This window comes from Leucoraja erinacea, chromosome 17, assembly GCF_028641065.1.
Source record: "Leucoraja erinacea ecotype New England chromosome 17, Leri_hhj_1, whole genome shotgun sequence".
Lineage (NCBI taxonomy): Eukaryota > Metazoa > Chordata > Chondrichthyes > Rajiformes > Rajidae > Leucoraja > Leucoraja erinaceus.
Genome location: NC_073393.1, coordinates 37,276,981 through 37,296,555, shown reverse-complemented (window position 1 = coordinate 37,296,555; position 19,575 = coordinate 37,276,981). Strand labels below are relative to the sequence as shown.

The following is a 19,575-nucleotide window of genomic DNA, read 5'->3' as shown; positions in this document are numbered from 1 at the left end:
AGGGCCCTGTAGATGAACTTTAAAGTCGAACTCCAACATTCATCATTAGCTTCTGCCTGAAGTGCTTCCTCATGATATTTCTGAACTCGCAGAGGTGGTTTTTGACCAATTTGATTCCTGTATGTAATATCAATACATAGCTGGGAGCATTGGTTGCAGCAAAGGATAAAGGGCCAAATCAGCCCAGCTGTAATGGTGAAGACTTGTGCCTCCAGTAAACCGTTCCAGTACAAATAAAACACTGGCATCTCCATGACGGTCCGAGAAGTTAAGCTGCTCACTAAAACGAGGAAAAAATACAATCCATTTATATTGCTTGTTTAGTCCACAGTCAATCATCAGCAACATGATGTTAATGATTTGACATCAGTAGTGTTAATATCATTTCATCGTAAATGGCATGGTGATTGTCACCACTGACCAGAAGCTCCACTCAGCCAACCATATTAAAACTGTGACTTCAAGAAACTCTGTATCCTGTGGCAAGTCGCTTGCATCCTTGCCACCTAATGTCTTTCCAGAAGAAATGTCAGCAGTGTTATGGAAAAGTATCCACTTGGCTGGACGAGTGCAACTTCAATAACCTGCCCATTTGATTGATAAATCACAACCACACTATAAACATAAAGCCATCCACTACTGTAGAGCTGAGGAATTTAAGAGTACAAGTACATTGTTTCCTGATGTCACGTGTATACAGGGTAGTGAAGAAAGCTTTTGGCACATAGGCCAAACTGTTTACGAGGATATTATCAGGACTTGATGGACTGAGGTTGGACCAGGCAAGGTCAATTTTTTGGTGTGGAATGTAGGAAACTGTGGGATAATCTTGTTTAGGTGGATAAAATCATGAGGGGAATATGGTTTTATGAGGGTGAAATCCCCATTTGGGGAATATGGGCAGCACGGTGGCGTAGCAGTAGCGTTGATGCCTTGCAGCGCGTTCAGCACCAGAGACCCGGGTTCAATCCCGACTACGGGTGCTGTATGTCCGGAGTTTGTACATTCATTAAACTAAACTAAAAATGGCAAGGTCTTTTCTCAGGCTTCCACAATAGAGAAATAGGGAGCAAAAGTTTTAGGTGAGAGGCCAAACATTAATTAGGAACCTGAGGGGCAATTTCTTTCACAGCGAGAGTGGTGGGTATATTGAAATAAGCTACCAGAGGAAGTAGTTGAGGCAGGTACAATAACAATGTTTAAAATACATTTGGATAGGTACATGGATAGGAAAGATTTAGAGAAACATAGGCAAATGGGGCTAGATTTGATGGACATCTTAGAAAGCATGGGTGACTTGAGTTGAACGGCCTTAGTGACTTAGTGACTCAAAACTGATCATGAAAGAAAGATTTCCTGATCAACAGAATAACTATTGAAATTTAACAAGTTAAGATTTTATTTTCCAAGGTAAAAGGAGACCAGACAGGGTGTTCTGGTTTGCTGCTTGTCTGTAAATCTGCGGCTATGTACCTAGGATTTCACCAAGTAAAGCTGCTCCATTGCTTTCCCTCCACCAAATCTTAGTCTGTTCAATGCTTGTTTTAAGGTCTCTGCTTCATATAAGCATCTCACCAGCCTTTGGAAAACGAATAAGCCTGGAAGTACAGATATCATTAAATTTTACGGAGCATAATAACTGAGATAAAGCTAGTCATCGTTGAAGTGATAGTCAGTGACTTGGGTTGATATAGGGAACAATTGTGACATATATGCACTGTGTATTGTATTGAATTGAAAGGTACGTGGAAACAGGCCCTTCAGCCCACTGAATCCATGCCGACCCATTGATCAACCATTCCCACTGAATTAGAGATACAGCATGGAAACAGGCTCTTCGGCCCACCGAGTCTGCTCCGACTAGCGATCCCTGTAAGCTAGTACTATCCTACACATTGGGGATAATTTTACTTTTTTTACCGAAGCCAATTAACCAACAAACTTGTACGCCTTTGGAGTGTCGGAGGAAACAAGAGCACTTGGGGGAAACCCACATGGTGAAGGAGAGCCTGTACAGACTTCATACAGACAGCCCCCGAAGTCAGGATCAGACCCGGTCTCTGGCATTATAAAACAACATCTCTGCCACTGCCACCGTGCTGACAGGTGTAGTTCTGTAATGTAGTTCTACATTACTCCACTTTCACATACTTTCCTTGCACAGTTGGGGCAATTTACAAAGGTCAATTAACCTACAAACCTGCACATCTTTGGGTTGTGGGAGGAATCTGGAGCACCATGCGGTCACAAGGAGAATGTGTGCATTCCACACTGACATCACCCGAGGTCAGGACCTAACCCGGGTCACTGGGGCTGTGAGCCAGCAGTTCTACCAATTCCGCCACAAATTACTTTCTAATTAAATTAGAAACTGCCACATTGATGCAGTTTTAAAAGAGACCTCCCTATTTATAGATATTTGATTTGAAAACTTGCAACAAACACAAGATGCATCCCAGTAAACAAGAGGGACTGAAATAGAAACCATGTGAAACACCCTGACCGATCATGTAATTGCAGGGTTTAAGTACATGATAAACTAGTAGGAAAGTACTCGCTGTGATTGAGTTCATTATGATTGGGACAAAGTCTAAACTGTAGATTGGACATTTGCTGTTATTTGATTTCAGATTTGTTTTGTATTTGGTTGTTTCAGAAATTGCTTTCAGCAATTATTAAGGAGAAGAATTCATCTCATCCAGATCTGGACCTCTTTCCATACAGCAACTTGAAAAAGATGATGTTGTGTTTTGCAGAAAGCCTAATAGGCAATGCCGTGCCATTTCTTCTTCTCGTACGTGTTGTGATTTATCTCTTTATTTTTGTGGTGTAATATACTTTAGAAATTGACAAAATCAATCAAGTCTACATGTTCTAGAAATGTATCTGTTCAATCTTATAGTTTGTTTCAGTTAAACATCTTACCTTCACATCTAGTTTGATGTCTCTTTGTGCCATTCATCTTTTAATTGAAGAGGTTTCTCATTGGGTTTTTTTAAGGTTTTAAATTAACAAACAAAATAATAGTGGAAATCACCTCTCTATTGGGTTGGCTTTCAAATTGCATTTAAATTTATAACATTTCAAAAAACTAAGTATAATCCAGTAAAACCGGTGTGAAATATAAAATATATTTACAAAAGACACTGATAAAGAACATTTCAGATCAAAGATTAAATTTATTTCTCTTGGGTGCTGAGTGTTTCTAGCATTTTATAATTTTATATACTTTTTTGCAGAAATGCTTTCTCAGTATTACTGAGTAAGGAAGGGGGGTGGAGTACGACTTTACAAAATAAGTGAGTTTCCATTGCTGATGCAGGCTTAAGCTGAGGGCAGCATATTTTGCCCTGCTTCTGACGCTGATTGTGGCTGCCCCTGCTGCTACAGTAAACTTCTCATCAAATCTAACTGGGTGCTAATTTTGCCAGGTCTCCATTTAGGAAGCCTGCTCATTGAGCCTGCACAGGGATAAACTTTGCACAAGCACCATAATCCTTTCCCAGGTCAATGGGCCAAGTTGCTAATGAACAATTAAAAAGAGACAATGAGTTATAATGTATTTTATCAATGTTGAATGTATTTCTCTAAATGATCAAGTTTTAAAAATACTTTAAATATTTGTTAATGTATTTGTATATTTATTCCAACTGTTATTAAATGTTTGTGTATGCCAGAATGGTCATTGAGTATGGAGTAGAATTAGGCCATCCGGATCATCAAGTCTACTCCATCTTTCAATCATGGCTGATCTATTTTTCCATCTCAAACCCATTCTCCTGCCTTCTCGCCATAACCCCCAACACTGTTACTAATAAGAATCTGTCAATCTCCACTGTAAAAATATCTTGATAGTCCAGCAAACAGCTCAGCACTGTGACAACCCATCTACACCACTGGGCATTGCTGAAGTGGTAGAAACCAGGCTCAGCTAAGGATCAGGCTGGATTAATATTTAAAGATCAAAGCTATACATCTCAATGCTATACATATTAAAGATCAATATGCTCCAAGTTCTCAGAATTTGCAATGCAAATCAATTTTCATTTTGCAAGGAATACAGTGAAAATATTTGTTGTGGCGAATGGTATTGCAGTAAAATGCAAAAAAACAATCTTAGTCCTGTCATCAGCTTTTTTTTGATGGAGAAAAACATGGCATTTTAACAAGGCAGTAAACACAATTATTGTAGAACAGAATTTGTCCCCCTCATGGTTTTATACATCTCCATACATTACTTTTCAGCCTCCTGTGCTCCAATGAATATAGTTCTTGCTGGCCCAACATCTTCAGATAGCACAGATCATTGAGTCCTGGAAACATCCTCGTAAATGTTTAATGGCATCTGTTCTAAAGTAGGGTGACCATAAGTGAACACAACAGTCCAAATGTGGTCTGACCAATGTCTTCTATATCTCCCAATTTCTGACTGGTGAAGGCCAATGTGCCAAAAGTTGCCTTCACCACCCTAGTTACCTGGAATGTCACTTTCAGGGGCCTATGTATTTGTACTCCTGGATCCCTCTGTTCTACAACACTCAATAGACAGGTGCAGGAGTAGGCCATTCGGCCCTTCGAGCCAGCGCCGCCATTCAATGTGATCATGGCTGATCAAACCCCAATCAGTACCCCGTTCCTGCCTTCTCCCCATATCCCCTGACTCCACTATCTTTAAGAGCCCTATCTAGAGAGCTCTTGAAAGTATCCAGAGAACCGGCCTCCATCGCCCTCTGAGGCATAGGATTCCACAGACTCACAACTCTCTGTGTGAAAAAGTGTTTTCTCATTTCTGTTCTAAATGGCTTACCCCTTATTCTTGAACAGTGGCCCCTGGTTTAGGACTACCCCAACATCAAGAACATGTTTCCTGCCTCTAGTGTGTCCAAGCCCTTAATAATCTCATATGTTTCAATAAGAACCCTCTCATCCTTCTAAACTCCAGAGTATGCAAGCTCAGCCGCTCCATTCTCTCAGCATATGACAGTCCCGCCATCCCGGGAATTAACCTTGTAAACCTACGCTGTACTCCCTCAATAGCAAGAATATCCTTCCTCAAATGAGGGGACCAAAACTGCACACAATACTCCAGTTGTGGTCTCACTAGAGCCCTATACAACTGCAGAAGGACCTCTTTGCTCCTATACTCAACTCCTCTTCTTATGAAGGCCAACATGCCATTCGCTTTCTTCACTGCCTGCTGTACCTACATGCTTACTTTCATTCTGATGACCAAGGACCCCCAGATCCTGTTGTACTTCCCTTTTTCCCAACTTGACACAATTTAGATAATAATCTGCCTTCCTATTTTTGCTACCAAAGTGGATAACCTCACATTTATCCACATTAAACTGCATCTGCCATGTATCTGCCCACTCACCCAAACTGTCCCAAGTCACCCTGCATTCTCATAGCATCCTCCTCACAGTTCACACTGCCACCCAGCTTTGTGTCATCTGCAAATTTGCTAATCTTAATTTGAATCCCTTTATCTAAATTATTGATGTATATTGTCCCAGGCACATTAATATATACTCCCCCAGGCACTAACTCCTCATTGTGAAGCCCTTCTTGGTTTGACTTCCAAAAATGCAACACCTCTCACTAATCTGAGTTAAACTCAATTTGCCATTCCTCACCCCACTGCTCAGCTGATCAAGACCTTACCATAATTTTTGATAACCATTTTCATTGTCTACTATATCTAGTTTTGTGACATCTACATAGTTATTAATCATGTCGTGCATTTCTACTCATAAGTTGAGTAAATTCCATAACTAGTTTCACAAAAAAACTAAGGAATAATCATTGTGTTTATACGTTTTTGTGTTTTATTTTCAGAGTGCAGAGAAATCCACTTCAACCATTCCAGAGATACAAAAAGATGTAATATTGACTTGTGTTCAAGTAGAGAATCAGAACATGCTGACTTCCGATGGAAATAAATGCCCATCAAGTCCAGGGGATGAATGTTGCGTCTGTTCAAGCAGGTCATTTTTATCTTTTTACCACTTTGACTATCGCACTGCACCTTAACGTAATTAAGCTGAGGTAAGGGTGACCATCCTATAGACTGGGAGTAGTGAACAGATAGTGCAGGAGTCTTGAGTCAATCTCATTCTCTTTTCTTGACACTTGGAGGCAATGAATAGTTCCTTGGATCCAAGGCAGGGCTGCTCTTAAGTACATCCGAGATAAAGTGACAGACATTTAAATCAAAATGAAGTTGATGGTTATGTGGAGAGAGCTTGAGGCTAGGATTGGATGAACAGATGGTTCAATCCTGTAAGCTGCATTCGGCAAGATCACAGCTGCTTCCCTGCCTCTGCCATTTTCCTTTTCGATCGCTCCATCCCTTGAGATCCTTAATATTCATAAATATATCAATTTCAGTTTTAAATCACTACAGTCCCCTGAGCTACAAAATTGCACAAATTTGAAGAAATCTCTTCTCAAGTAACCCCTCAATAACCTACAACTTATTTTGAGACTGACTCCTAGTTCTGGATGCCTCGGCCCAGGGAAATATCCTGCCTCCATTGTGATGAGCATTGTACAAATTTTACAAGTTTCAATGAGGATACCATCCATTCTCCTCAACTAAAGAAGAGACCTTGCCTATGCAATTTCTCCACGTCTCAGACTTGCCATTCTAACAATCAGTGTGATAATGGGCATTGCACTGCCTCAAGCAGATACATGTTTTAAAGTAATGAAATTAAAATTGTAAGCAATGTTCCAGCCGTGACACCAATAAAGTCTTCTGCATTTGTGATGAGACATCTGAGGTTACCATTTGCTATCATCATTACAGGTGTTCTTGCGTCATAACACCAGGTGACTTGCTCACAGTCACCCAAATCCCTTTGAACATCAACATGTCTTCTCCCACATTTAAAAATCAGTTTTTTTTAATCCATTGTGGCTAATCTCACATTTTTTCCCATAGTAGTCGCTGTGCACATTAACTCCAATTTTATTAATCATGTTGAGGCCTCTTTGCATTCTGATCTCAACTCTTATTCCTACTTTTGTCTCGGCAGCAAATTAGCAGGTGTTTCATTTTGCCCCTCAACCAAATTATTAACCTAGATTGTGAATTGTTGGAGCCCAAATGTTGATTCCGGTGGGTACAAAGTAACGGCCTGTCAACCTGAGAAGGTCCCATTTATCCCTATTCTTTGTTTTCTGTCAGCTAATTGTCTCTCAATTTGCACTTGCACAAAAGCATCCTGGAGTTCCCATATGGAATTCAATACATCTGAAGTTTCCATTTGTGCCTCTGCCTAGTAAATTACCTGGACTAATAGAATATTCTGAAAATGTCATTACTATTAAACTACTTGGCCTGATGGATTTCTTCTTTGCATTCTTTGACAATTTAAACCAAAGGCTTGTTTGAACTTATCAGGTGAGCCACGTTCCTTTTAAACATACTAATACCTTTTTTTCTGTTCTGGTAGTTGGTTTGTCAAATATTTGGTATTTTCATGTAATTTAATAGTCGGCATTGGTTCAGTTTAAAAAATATATATAACTTTTCTGTTAACCACTTGTTATTTGTTGTATTTGCATGGTAACGGTAAACATGGGCAACATATTTTGGTGTCTTGAAGTGCATGTTAAAATATCAAGATCCAGAGAAACATTTATGCTATAATGTCAAATTTACTTTATTTCTAGGGTGGAGGAAACACAGCCTGGCTTCCCTTGCAGTTTCACAGCCCTGCAAACTGCATTCTGTGCCCTGAATAAATCAACACTGGATCCATTGGCATTGTTTGAAAAGATGGACGTGTCCGATTTTAACGTGTGTGAAAGCAGAGAAATGCAATGTAGGGCACGAAGTAAGAAGCAGAAAACCAAGGCAAAGGAGATTCAACGATTCAAAAAACCTAGTGCAAATTGCATACAGGCTGTGTCTCGGTTTGTTATAGATCCAGACAGTCAGGATGAGGTAGAATGTCCTGATACCGTATCTGATGGCAGAAAAACGATTCACAATGATAGAGAGAGTCCCACTAAGTCGCACAATGGAAATGGTGCTTTTAAAGAAATTATGAATCAAGAAACCAGCCTGAATGTCAAGAGGTAAGAATTGTTAAAAAAAAAACAGCCTACTGCCATTATTACAGACGTCTTTACAATAGATTTCAGTTATAAACCATACCGGACAGAGACCATACATTAATCAGACACCACTGTCTCTTTAAGAACACGGGCTGCTAGTGAGAGGTTATTGAACACAGTGAGAGGCTATTGAAATTGACAAGCAATTGCTTTGATCAATAGTTGTGCAATGATATTCTATTAAACAATGTAACAAACCTCCTTTAGTATTATGTAGGGAGGAACTGTAGATGCTGGTTTTACTGTGGATAGCAGACAGCCGGCAGTGATAAAATAGTCTGTGAGATTATGGCCTGGTGCTCATCTGTGGGATCATGGTCCAAGGATAAGTAGAAAAAGGGTCTCAACCCGAAACGTCACCCATTCATTCTCCAGAGATGCTGCCTGTCCCGCTGAGCTACTCTAGCATTTTGTGTCCATCTTCAGCCTTAGTATTGTTAACTGGCTGTAACAAAAATACATTTTTAGCTGTTAAAATCTTTATACATTCAGCAGGTTAGGTAGCGTCTTTGGAAACAAAACCTGTGTTACGTATAAGATTGATGTCCTTCCTTTCACCCTGAACTCCGTACAGGCAGCTAGTCATGGGAATGTTACTTACAGGGGGACAGGGATTCCTCACACCAGCACCTCAGTGTCCCCGGATCTCCCATTTTGCTCTCAACCTCTGAATGCGGGAATGGGATGCAAGGGCAGCTGTTCTTGCCGTTCCCCGGCTGCGCTGGATAAGGTGGAGCCAGGTAGCCTTCTCGAGCTGCTGTGCTCCACATGGTGAGGGAGGTCCGACTGGGCTCTCAGTGATGGGGTTCCAGGAATTCGACCCAGTGCCGAGTGGGCAGTGATGTCAATAGGGAAAGTTATAGCGGACAATCGGCAATAATGGAAACTATTTCTCATTCCCCCTCCCCATCATGCTCCATTATAATGAGGTTTATCTATATGCCTGTATGTAATGTCTACAAGAGATCTCGACAAATTGAATTCTGAATTGTATATTATCTATTTTCTATTGCTTTTCCTGTCAATGACTTCCACTGCAATATCACATGTATAATATCCTCTCATACCTTGGATCAAATTTACAACTCAAACTAAATTACTTTTAAGGTTATTTGACATGGGGAATACCAGAGATTTGTTTCTCTTCTTTTCTGGCCTCCCTCTTAGTACCGACATGTGGAGTTTATAATTTGAGATCACAAGCTAACATCGAGAAAAAGGAACCACAGACACTTAAAGGCCAGTTTGTCACCTCTTCTCAGTTCTTCTATTTTTCCTGAGAATGTGAAAATGTCCTGTTGAGTGTTATAACTTGGAACAGTAGATTTAGGTGGTCACTTGTTTTTTATGAGAATTTGTTTAATAGTCTTAGCTCACCTACTGTCAGGGATATCAGATTTGTATTCTAAGTATTAGTCAAAAGACTATAGCCTATAGTCATCTTATTGTCGCGCCACAGGAGATTGGTGAGGTGTTAAATGAATATCTCTGGTCAGCATTACCATGTGGAAAGAATATGGCTGCTAGATAATGTAGGGGAGGTAACATGATGTCTTGAAGAGAGTTCCCATTTCAGAAGAGGAGGTGCTGGTGATCTTAACATGCGTCAGGTAAATACCCCGGACTCGATCAAGTGTATCCTAGGATATTATGGAAAAAAATTGTGGGCTCCTGACAAAGATATTTGATAGACATGAATGAGGTGCCTGAAGACTGTAGGGTGGCTAATTTAGTGCCTTTATTTAAGAGAATCTGTAAGTAAAAGCCTGGGAACGATAGTTTAACATCAGTGGTGGGTAAGTGATTGGAGGAGATTCTGAGAGAGTTGATGTACATGCATTTGGAAAGGTAAGGACTGATTAGGGATAGGCTGCATGGCTTTATGCTTGGGAAATTGTGTCACAAATTCGATTTGAGTTTTGTTTTGAAGGGGTGCCCAAGAAGATTTATGGGGAGGGGTTTGAGAAAAGCAGGGTCTTTGATGAGATATGGTTTGTTGGCTGATCTGGAAGATTAGATCACATGGATTCTAGGGCAATCTAGCGAATTGGATACAAAATTGGTATAAGCCTGAGGATGGTGGTAAACAGTTGTTTTTCAGACTAGAGCCCTGTAATGATGGTGTTCCACAGGGATCAGTGCCAGGCCCACTGTTGCTTGTTATTCATATTAACGATTTGGAAGATAATGGAGATGGCAAGGTGAGCTAGCTTGCAGGTGACACCAAAATTGATGATATGGTATAGATGATATGTAGAAGGTCATCTAAGATTACAACAGGATCTTGATCAACTGGGCCAATGGGCCAAGGAAATGGCAGATAGTTTAATTCCGATAAATGCAAAGTGTTGCATTTTATTGACAATCTAGGGCAAGCGTTGCATGGTAAAGGTAGGGCGCTGGAGAGTATTGTAGAACAGAGACACATAAGAGTTGCAATTACATAGTTTCATGGAAGGGGTGATACAGGTAGACAGGATGGTGAAGAAGGCATTTAGCACGTTTGCCTTCATTAGTTAGTGCATTGAGTACAGAAATTGGGGTGTCATGTTAGGAGTTGAACAAGACATTGGTAAGGCCACATTTGGAGTACTGTGCACAGTTCTGTTCGCCCTGCTACAAGAAGGATGTTATTAAAGGTGGAAAAAGTTCAGAAAAAGATTTATGAGGATGTTACTGGGTCTGGCGTGTTTCATTTCTAAGAGGAGGATGGATAGGCTAGGTTTTCCCTGGAGCATAGGGTGATCTTATAGAGGTGTGTAACATCGAGAAGGGCATAGATAAGGTAAATGGTCAGTATTTTCCTCGGGGTAGAGGAATCTACAAATAGTGCTAGAGGAAGTGGTTGAAGCAGGTACAATAACAGCATTTAATAGTCACTTGGTCAAGTACAGGGATAGGAAAGGTCTTGAGGAATATAGTCCAGGCACAGGCAAGTGGGCCTCACTCATTTAGGCAACTTGGTTGACATGGATGAATTGGGCTGAAGGGCTGTACAACTCTGTCTATGGTGGTATTTCACTTGTGTCACTAACCCCAACCATTGGGTAGTGTTTCTGTCTGCTTTATCCACACACTAAGATATTTGTAACATTTTCCTTTGGGCATTTGACATAACAGATCTCAGGTTAAGTGAGAAATGTGGTAACAATATTTACTACAAAGGGAGTTGATTTTAGTTTAGGCAGCAATGCCATTGGTAACAGTTGGTGTACTTTCTTTTCTCTCAAACTGCCAATTAGGCAAAAGTTCTTCAATCATCCAGGTATAGTTGAGAAGAAGGAAGACTGGAGTGATGAAGAATTACTTTTTGGCGAACCTCGAAATAATTCAATCCGTGAGTAAAATAGTAATTTGTTAATTTTGATGCCTCATTATGAACAGTGAGTTTCAATGCAGAACCTGACGTGTCTCGTAAGAATAGTTGGTCTTTGAACTGTTAAAAACCTTGTGGGAATACAGGGAAATTCAGGAAATTCAACCATGTGATGGTAAGGGAACTTAAATTATACCTCCAAGTCAAAGAGGTCTGATTAGTAGAGCCTTTCTTGAGGTAAGTTATCTGTGGCTGGTTGTTAGGTTGGAAATATATGTGTGTTTCTGGAGCGCATTTTATAGGTAACCTGAGATAGAAGGAATGTTTTGTCATATTAGGTGCAGATCTATTCAAGCAAATCAGTTTTGTTTTCAATAATGGCAAGTTTCTTGGAATTAAAATCAGTTACTCAATTGTTGAGTATTTCTATAGGAATCCAGAGTAAAGATTCAACGGGGTAATGGGATTGGAAGAGGGATTTTCAATGTTTACTAGAACAATAATTATTGAAATGCAAAAAATGTTTAAAATGGGAATTTGGAGGAAGATGATGACTTGGCCGAACGCCATAAGTGATAGGAGCAGAATTAGGCCATTCGGCCCATCAAGACTACTCCGCCATTCAATCATGGTTGATCTATATCTAACCTAATTATCCTTCCTTCTCCCCATAACCTCCGACACCTGTACTAATCAAGAATCTATCTCTGCCGTACAAATATCCACAAAGCTGTGGACTCGCCCTGGAGACAGTCAGTATGTGGCGGTACACTTGTCACACTGTCCTAAGGTGAGCTCAGGGAGAACATAAGCCTCTCATGGAGCAGAAGGGCAAAAAAATGCTTGATCGTGATTTTCAAAATTGTTTTTAAGACTGGAAAACGGCAGAGAGGAAATTGTCCAGTTCAATTGAATAGATCCAGCATGGATTCCAGAAAGGAAGGTCATAGATGTAACAATATCTATCATGATATCTATAGTGGTATTTAACGTGTCACCAAGCCCAACTTTTCTGCACAGGGTTTTCTCCAGGATATATATAGCATTACAGTACATTGGGATCAGAGATTGCAGAAGGACTGTCAAAATTTAAAAAAAAAAATTGGCAGATGGTTATTAACATTTTAAAGAGAAAATTAATCTGTTTGTCACAGAAGAAGGGTCTTGACACGAAATGTCACCCATTCCTTCTCTCCAGAGATGCTGCCTGACCAGCTGAGTTACTCCAGCATTTTGTGTCCACCTTTGATTTAAACCAGCATCTGCAGTTCTTTCTGACACAACCATATCTCTGTTCCTTGCATATCCATACGCCTATGCAAAAGTCTTGAAATTGCCACTTTCGTATTTACCTTCCCCACCATACTCGGCAGTGCATTCCATCACCTCCTCTGTCTAAAAGACACATCATTTAAATTTTGCCCCTCTTATCTGTAAGCTATGCCATCTAGTATTTGATATTTTCCATCCTGAGGAAATGTGTTCTGACTGTCTACCCTGTTCATGCCTCTCATAATGTTAGATGCTTTTATAAAGTCTCCCCACAACCTCGGGTGTTCCCGAGAAAACAATCCAAGTCTGTCCAACCTCTGCCTGTAGCTAATAACCTCTAATCCAGGCATAATTCTGGTAAGGCTCCCTTTCACCTTTTACAAAGCCTGCAGTAGGAACCCATGTATCCAGTAGGTAGCTATCACAGTAAGTATAAAAATCTTTGGGATTTTCTTTGATCAGTCATGCCAAAACAATTTTGTGGCTCCTTTGGGCCCTTCTAATTGTCCGCTTGAGTTATTTTCTCCTTTACATTCTCGAAGGCCCGTTCTGATTCCATCCACTTAAACATTGCATGCACTTCCTTTTTCTTTTTGACCAAATTGACACCATTTTTGGTCATCCAAGGTTCCCTTACTTTGCTGTCCTTATCCCTCCTCCTTACTGGAACATGCTGATTCTGAATTTTGATCAGTTAGACCTTAAATGCCTCCCACGTGTCAGATGTAGACGCCCTATAACAATTGCTCTCATTGTTCCCAACCAAGCTCCTATCTAATAAAGTAATTTGCCAGCACTCCAATTTAATATCTTCCGGCAAAGTCTAGCCGTCTCCCTATTTAAAACAATCTTGTCTACGATTGTCTAAGCATTGCAATTTCCTTGTAGGATGGGCTGAAAAATCTTGGCCTTTTGTCTGTTAGCTTCCGGTTAAAAAATCTTGAACAGCATGTTTCTGATTTGTGTGGAGGATACAAACCAATTTTTTACTAAAATTTGAGCCTTGACCATGTCGGGTCCAAATTAGCCCTGCCATTGCCAAAAAGGACTGGAACACTGAAAGTTTACTATCTGTACAGTCTCAATCCTTCAGGTTTTAACCTGGTAAAGATTTTGAAGATGCATTAAATTATTTGTCTTTCCTTCCTCTTCACTCATTGAACAGATTTTCTGTATCTGTAAATTAATTTACTTTTTATCTCCTCCTTGGTACCAGCAATGTTCATTGCACTTCAATCTGTGACACAGCTACTTGTCTTATTTACTCTGGTCTCTGACCCATACTCCTTATTCTGGGCGATTATTGGCTTGCGTTTTGTCTGTCAGACACAAAGAAATGTAACCTAAATATGCAACGTTATGTCTAACAGAAAATTCTAGTTGACATATTCCCGCAGCCAAATGTGTGAATTCCTACGCTGGCTATGGTGATTGATTTACTCCTTTGATTGCTTACAGAGAATGGAAGAACTTCTCCAACAGAGAGTACTTTTTCATGCTCAAGCAAACGTCAGGTAAATTGCATGCCTTGAAACATTAATAATTTACAATAACACCCAAAAAATGAAGTTAGTATTGTGTGCAGTTTACCCACAAAACTGAAAGTTGTAAGTGTTTTTTAAAGATTCTTTGGGAAATGACAAGAAATAAACAACATTACATTCATTAATGTGATTTAATATTTGCATGGTATGCTGCTGCCTCACAGCATCAGAGACTCGGGTTCAATCCTGACTACGGGTGCTGTCTGTGGGGAGTTTGTATGTTCTCCCTGTGACCGCGTGGATTTTCTCTGGGTGCTGCGGGTTTTTCCCACATTCCAAAGACGTGCAGGTTTGTAGGTTAATTTGGCTGCTGTAATTTGCCCCTAATGTGTAGGATGTGAAAGTGGGATAACATGGAAATAGTCAGTGTGTGATCAATGGTCGGCATGGTCTGAAAAACCTGTTTCTATTACGACCCCAAGGAGGAGTAAATCATCTGGTGTTATCTCAAGATTATCATATAACCCAAAACTTGTAAAACTGCCGATTCCTTCTGAAGACAGCATGAAGCTTCCATACACCTGTTTATCATATTACATCAGCAAGAGCGTTGAAAAAATGATCATTTGAGCATGATTTAAATTAATTGAATTATAAATAATAGATGCGGTTAACTATCAGATGTTTACAAAAGTCACTGACAATCTTGGCCTTGTATTTTGTTCAGACATCTGAATGTTTCTAATTTATATTATAAAAATTATTTTCCAGAAATGGACAATTGAAGAAAGTGAATGGATTAAACAGGGTGTACAAAAATTTGGAGTGGGAAATTGGCTGAAGATCCTGAAGCATTACCCATTTTGTGATCGTACTAGTGTCACGATTAAAGATCGATGGAGGACAATGCAAAAGCTAAACATGGCTTAAAGAATTTGCTCTTTATAGAATTTTAACTATTTTCCAGATATAAAAAGTAAAACATGTTAATTTTGTATTATAGAAGAAGACTATTCTTTTGTATCTACTGTTGCAATGTTTCATGTGAGAATAATTTGTTGACGCTATTTTGTGTGCTTAATATGTGCACTGATACAAAATATTTTAATCTAGAAAACCTCTGCAAAACCTCTGAAGAAATCAAAGAATTTAAGCTTTTTTTCCTTCCAAGTGTTATATTCCTATAGTGTCCCTGCAGAAGATTTTTAATTTTGTGAACTATATCCATTTTGACTTGTAATACTTAATGTAAATGTGCAGTGCATACAGACATTTGAAGCTTAATCATCAGATAATAAAAATGTGAAACTACCCAACGACTCCATGGCAATCTTTGGATGGTAGTAATATTGAAGTTCTTCGAGAGACTGGTGATGGTGCCAAATTACTCCCTCCTCCCAGCCAGCCTTGATCCACTGCAGATTTTTTATTGTCGTAACAGGTCCACAGCACGTGCCATCTCCCTGGCCCTTAACTCATCTCTGGAACACCTGCACAACGAGGACTCAGATGTTGCACTTGTGGCGGCTCCCAAGGGTCGTGCCATCATACTATCGAACCCCTCGGCATGGGAGTGGTTCAGTCCGGAGGCGGCCCTTAGCCAGAGTGTTTAAAGGCAGGGGTTTGGGTGCCATCTTTCTCTAGTTTGGTCTTCCCTACAACCGGGAGGAACATAATTAAAGGTGCCTCTCAAAACACTGGACTTCGTGCTTCCTTTTGAGACCCACGCACTACATTGGTGACCCCCGACGCTCCATTGGCGTCATGATGGAGAGAAGAGAAAGCCCTACCTCCTCACAGGCCGGCCCGGCCCTGTCTCTGGACACGGTCTCGGTGAAACTGCCCAACTTCTGGACCACTCGGCCGCTCATCTGGTTCCAGCAGGCAGAGGCCCAGTTCAACCTGCGGGGCATCAGGGTCGATGCCACCCGCTTCTATTACCCGGTGGGGGCCCTCGACCAGGACACGGTTGAAGAGGTCACGGACTTCCTCGCAGCCCCCCCCGGACAGTGATAAGTATCTCGGCCTTATGGAGCTCCTACTCCAGATTTATGGCCTAAGCAGGATGGAGCGTGCTGCTAGGATCCTGCATATGGAGGGCCTAGGCGACCGACGGCCATCTAGCCTCCTAAAGGAGACGGTGGCTCTACTGAATGGGCACACGCCGTGCCTGTTGTTCGAATATACATACCTGCATCTGCTGCCGGCCTACATCCGTCTGCAGCTCACAGCGCCTTGTTTGCCGACCTCAGGGCCCTCGGGAGGCGCGCCGACGCGCTGTGGATGGCGAGCCCTGATGACGTCAACGCGCTGGCCGTCGGCAGGCGCGCCGATGACGTCACCCCGGCAGCTCCCGATTTCCTGTGGAAGGAGTGACAGCTCTAGCCCGATGGCCCGTACGATCGCCCCCCAGCGGAAGTGAGGGTACTGCACCTGCAGTCCAGCACCAGCAAGCTGCAGGCACTACCAGCCTCTTCAGGCAAGCTCCAAGTAACACCAACATGAGGCGCTGGTGCTATTTCCATCAGCACTGGGGTGCTGCAGCACGACAATGCCGCCAGCCGTGCACGTTCCCGGGAAACACCTGGGCCGGCTGCCAATAGCCCCCGCGGCGGCCGGCCAAATTCACCGCCTTTTCGCCTGGGATTGGCACTCCGGGACCCGCTTCCTCGTGGATACTGGAGCGTAGCTCAGCGTCCTGCCCCCTTCGCTGGCCGACATTCGTTCCGGTAAGGGGTAAGCGGGGGCCCGTCCTCACCGCGGCGAATGGCAGCCCCATCCGCACATATGGAGTGCGCATGGTTCCGATCGTGTTCGGCTCCTGCCATTTCTCGTGGCGGTTCACCATTGCCGACGTCTCCCAGCCATTGCTCGGGGCCGATTTCCTCCGGGCGCATTCCCTCATGGTGGACGTCAGGCGTCAGCATTTGGTCAACGCCGCTACGATGGAGCCGATCACGTTGCGCTTGTATCAACCGGTGGGACGGCCCCTGGCGTCCGTGGACTCCCGCTTCGCACGGATCTTGGCCGCGTTCCCAGACATTCTGACCCCACAGTTTCGATCATCGACCCCCAGCCATGGAGTGGTACATTTTATTCAGACTACCGGCCCACCTCTCCATGCACGAGCACGCCGACTGCCGCCGGATAAACTGCGTCTGGCACGGCGGGAATTCCGCACAATGGAGACCTTGGGGATCGGCCGCCCTTTGAGCAGCCCTTGGGCGTCCCCACTCCACATGGTCCCTAAGTCGAGCGGGGGCTGGCGACCTTGCGGGGATTACCAACGGCTGAACGCTGCAACAACAGCGGATCGATACCCCGTGCCCCACATACAGGACTTCACCGCCCATTTGGCTGGGGCCACAATATTTTCCAAAGTGGATCTGGTACGGGGTTATAATCAGATCCTGGTTCACCCGGATGACGTATCCAAGACGGCGATCATCACGCCATTCGGACTTTACGAGTTCACGCGGATGCCGTTCAGCCTCAAGAGTGCTGCGCTGGCCTATCAACGCCTAATGGACGGGGTTTGTCGCGACCTCGATTTCGTGTTTGTGTACCTGGCCGACATCCTGGTGGCCAGCCGCTTGCAGCAGGAGCACTGCGCCCACCTTTGGCAGCTCTGTCAGCGGCTCAGCGAGCATGGTTTGGCCATCAACCTCGACAAGTGCCGTTTTGTAACCGAAATTGACTTCCTCGGCCACCGCGTGACTGCGCAAGGCGCTGTTCCCCTGCCTGACAGGGTCGACGCCATCCGTCGGTTTCCCCGCCCACGCACGGTGCGTGGCCTGCAGGAGTTTGGCGGCATGGTGGCGTTTTACCATTGTTTTGTGCCATCCGCGGCCCACATCATGTGGCCTCTGTATCAACTTCTGGCGGGTGGGCAGAACAAGAACGTTGAATGGACCCATAAGGCAGGGGCAGCTTTTGACGGCGCTGAGGAGGCCCTTGCTCGGGCCGTACTGCTGGTGCACCCGCGGGAAGATGCCCCGACTGCTCTCACACTGGACGTCTCGGAGTCGGCCGTTGGTGCTGTGCTGGAGCAACTGACGGGCGGAAGTTGGCGGCCCCTGGTCTTCAGCCGGCACCTCAACCGTGCGCAGACAAAATACAGCGCATTCGATCGCGAGCTCCTGGGTCTGTACCTGGCAGTGCGCCATTTTCGCTACTTCCTGGAGGGCCGCCCGTTCACCGCCTACACGGACCACAAGCCGCTCACTTTCGCCCTGGCGAAGGTTTCCGACCCCTGGTCCGCACGACAGCAGCGGCAATTGGCCTACATATCGGAGTATACGACATCTATCCGCTACATCGAGGGGAAAGAGAACCGGGTGGCCGACGCATTTCTCCCGTCCCGCTATCAACGCCGTGTTCGAGGTGGCGCCCGGAATTGACTGCTCTGGCAGAGGCACAGCTCACGGACGATGAGGTGCCCGCCTACCGGACTGCCATCTCGGGTCTCCGCCTTGAGGATGTCCCTCCCAGTCCTGGGGGAGTGACAATCCTGTGCGATTGTCATCCGGTCAGCCGCGCCCCATCGTCCCTGCCACCTGGCGCCGGAGGGTGTTCGAGGTGATCCACGGACTGGCTCACCCATCAATCCAGGCGACAACGGCACTAGTGGCCGCTCGTTTCATGTGGCACGGTCTGCGCAAGCAGGTTGCCCATTGGGCTCGCACTTGCATTCCGTGCCAGACTGCAAAAATCCAGCGCCATGTCCGTGCGCCTCTCCAGGAGTTTGGTCTACCTCACCGGCGATTCGACCATCTCCACGTGGACATTGTGGGGCCTCTCCCGCCGTCCCGGGGCATCACCCACCTTCTTACAATGGTGGACCGCTTCACGCGGTGGCCGGAGGCCATTCCGCTGGCCGATACTTCAACGGCTAAGTGTGCTCGTGCGTTGTCCGCGCACTGGATTGCTCGCTTCGGGGTGCCGGCGCACATCTCCTCAGACCGGGGGCCACAGTTCACCTCCGAGCTGTGGTCAGCCATGGCTCGCTTGCTGGGGGTGCAGCTACACCACACCACGGCTTACCACCCGCAAGCTAACGGTCTGGTGGAGAGGTTCCACCGGCAGCTAAAGGCAGCACTGAAGGCACGACTCTCCGGCCCGGACTGGATGGACGAGTTGCCGTGGGTCATGCTGGGCATCCGGACCGCTCCCAAAGAGGACTTGGCCTCATCATCGGCGGAGCTCGTGTACGGGTCGCCACTCACGGTGCCCGGGGAGTTCATGCCGTCGGCGCCAGGGCAGCAGGGAACGCCCTCATCCACCTTAAAGCGCCTTCGCAAGCGAGTTGGCAGGCTCGCACCCGTCCCGACGTCCCGCCATGGGACATTTCGCCCACACGTGCCATCAGCCCTCAGG

At 44.2% G+C, this 19,575-nt stretch overlaps 1 protein-coding gene across 1 annotated transcript in view; it reads left to right on the top strand.

Annotated features, from left to right (window-relative positions):
* The window catches only part of terfa (telomeric repeat binding factor a), a 29,487-nt gene extending 13,977 nt beyond the window's left edge, over positions 1–15,510 (top strand). Inside the window, exons 5-10 of the mRNA XM_055648969.1 lie at positions 2,657–2,794; positions 5,839–5,987; positions 7,681–8,088; positions 11,370–11,464; positions 14,174–14,229; positions 14,971–15,510. Of these exons, the coding sequence (XP_055504944.1) occupies positions 2,657–2,794; positions 5,839–5,987; positions 7,681–8,088; positions 11,370–11,464; positions 14,174–14,229; positions 14,971–15,129 (1,005 nt within the window). The 3' untranslated portion in view covers positions 15,130–15,510. The remainder of the gene's footprint in view (positions 1–2,656; positions 2,795–5,838; positions 5,988–7,680; positions 8,089–11,369; positions 11,465–14,173; positions 14,230–14,970) is intronic.
* Positions 15,511–19,575: the final 4,065 nt, after the last annotated feature.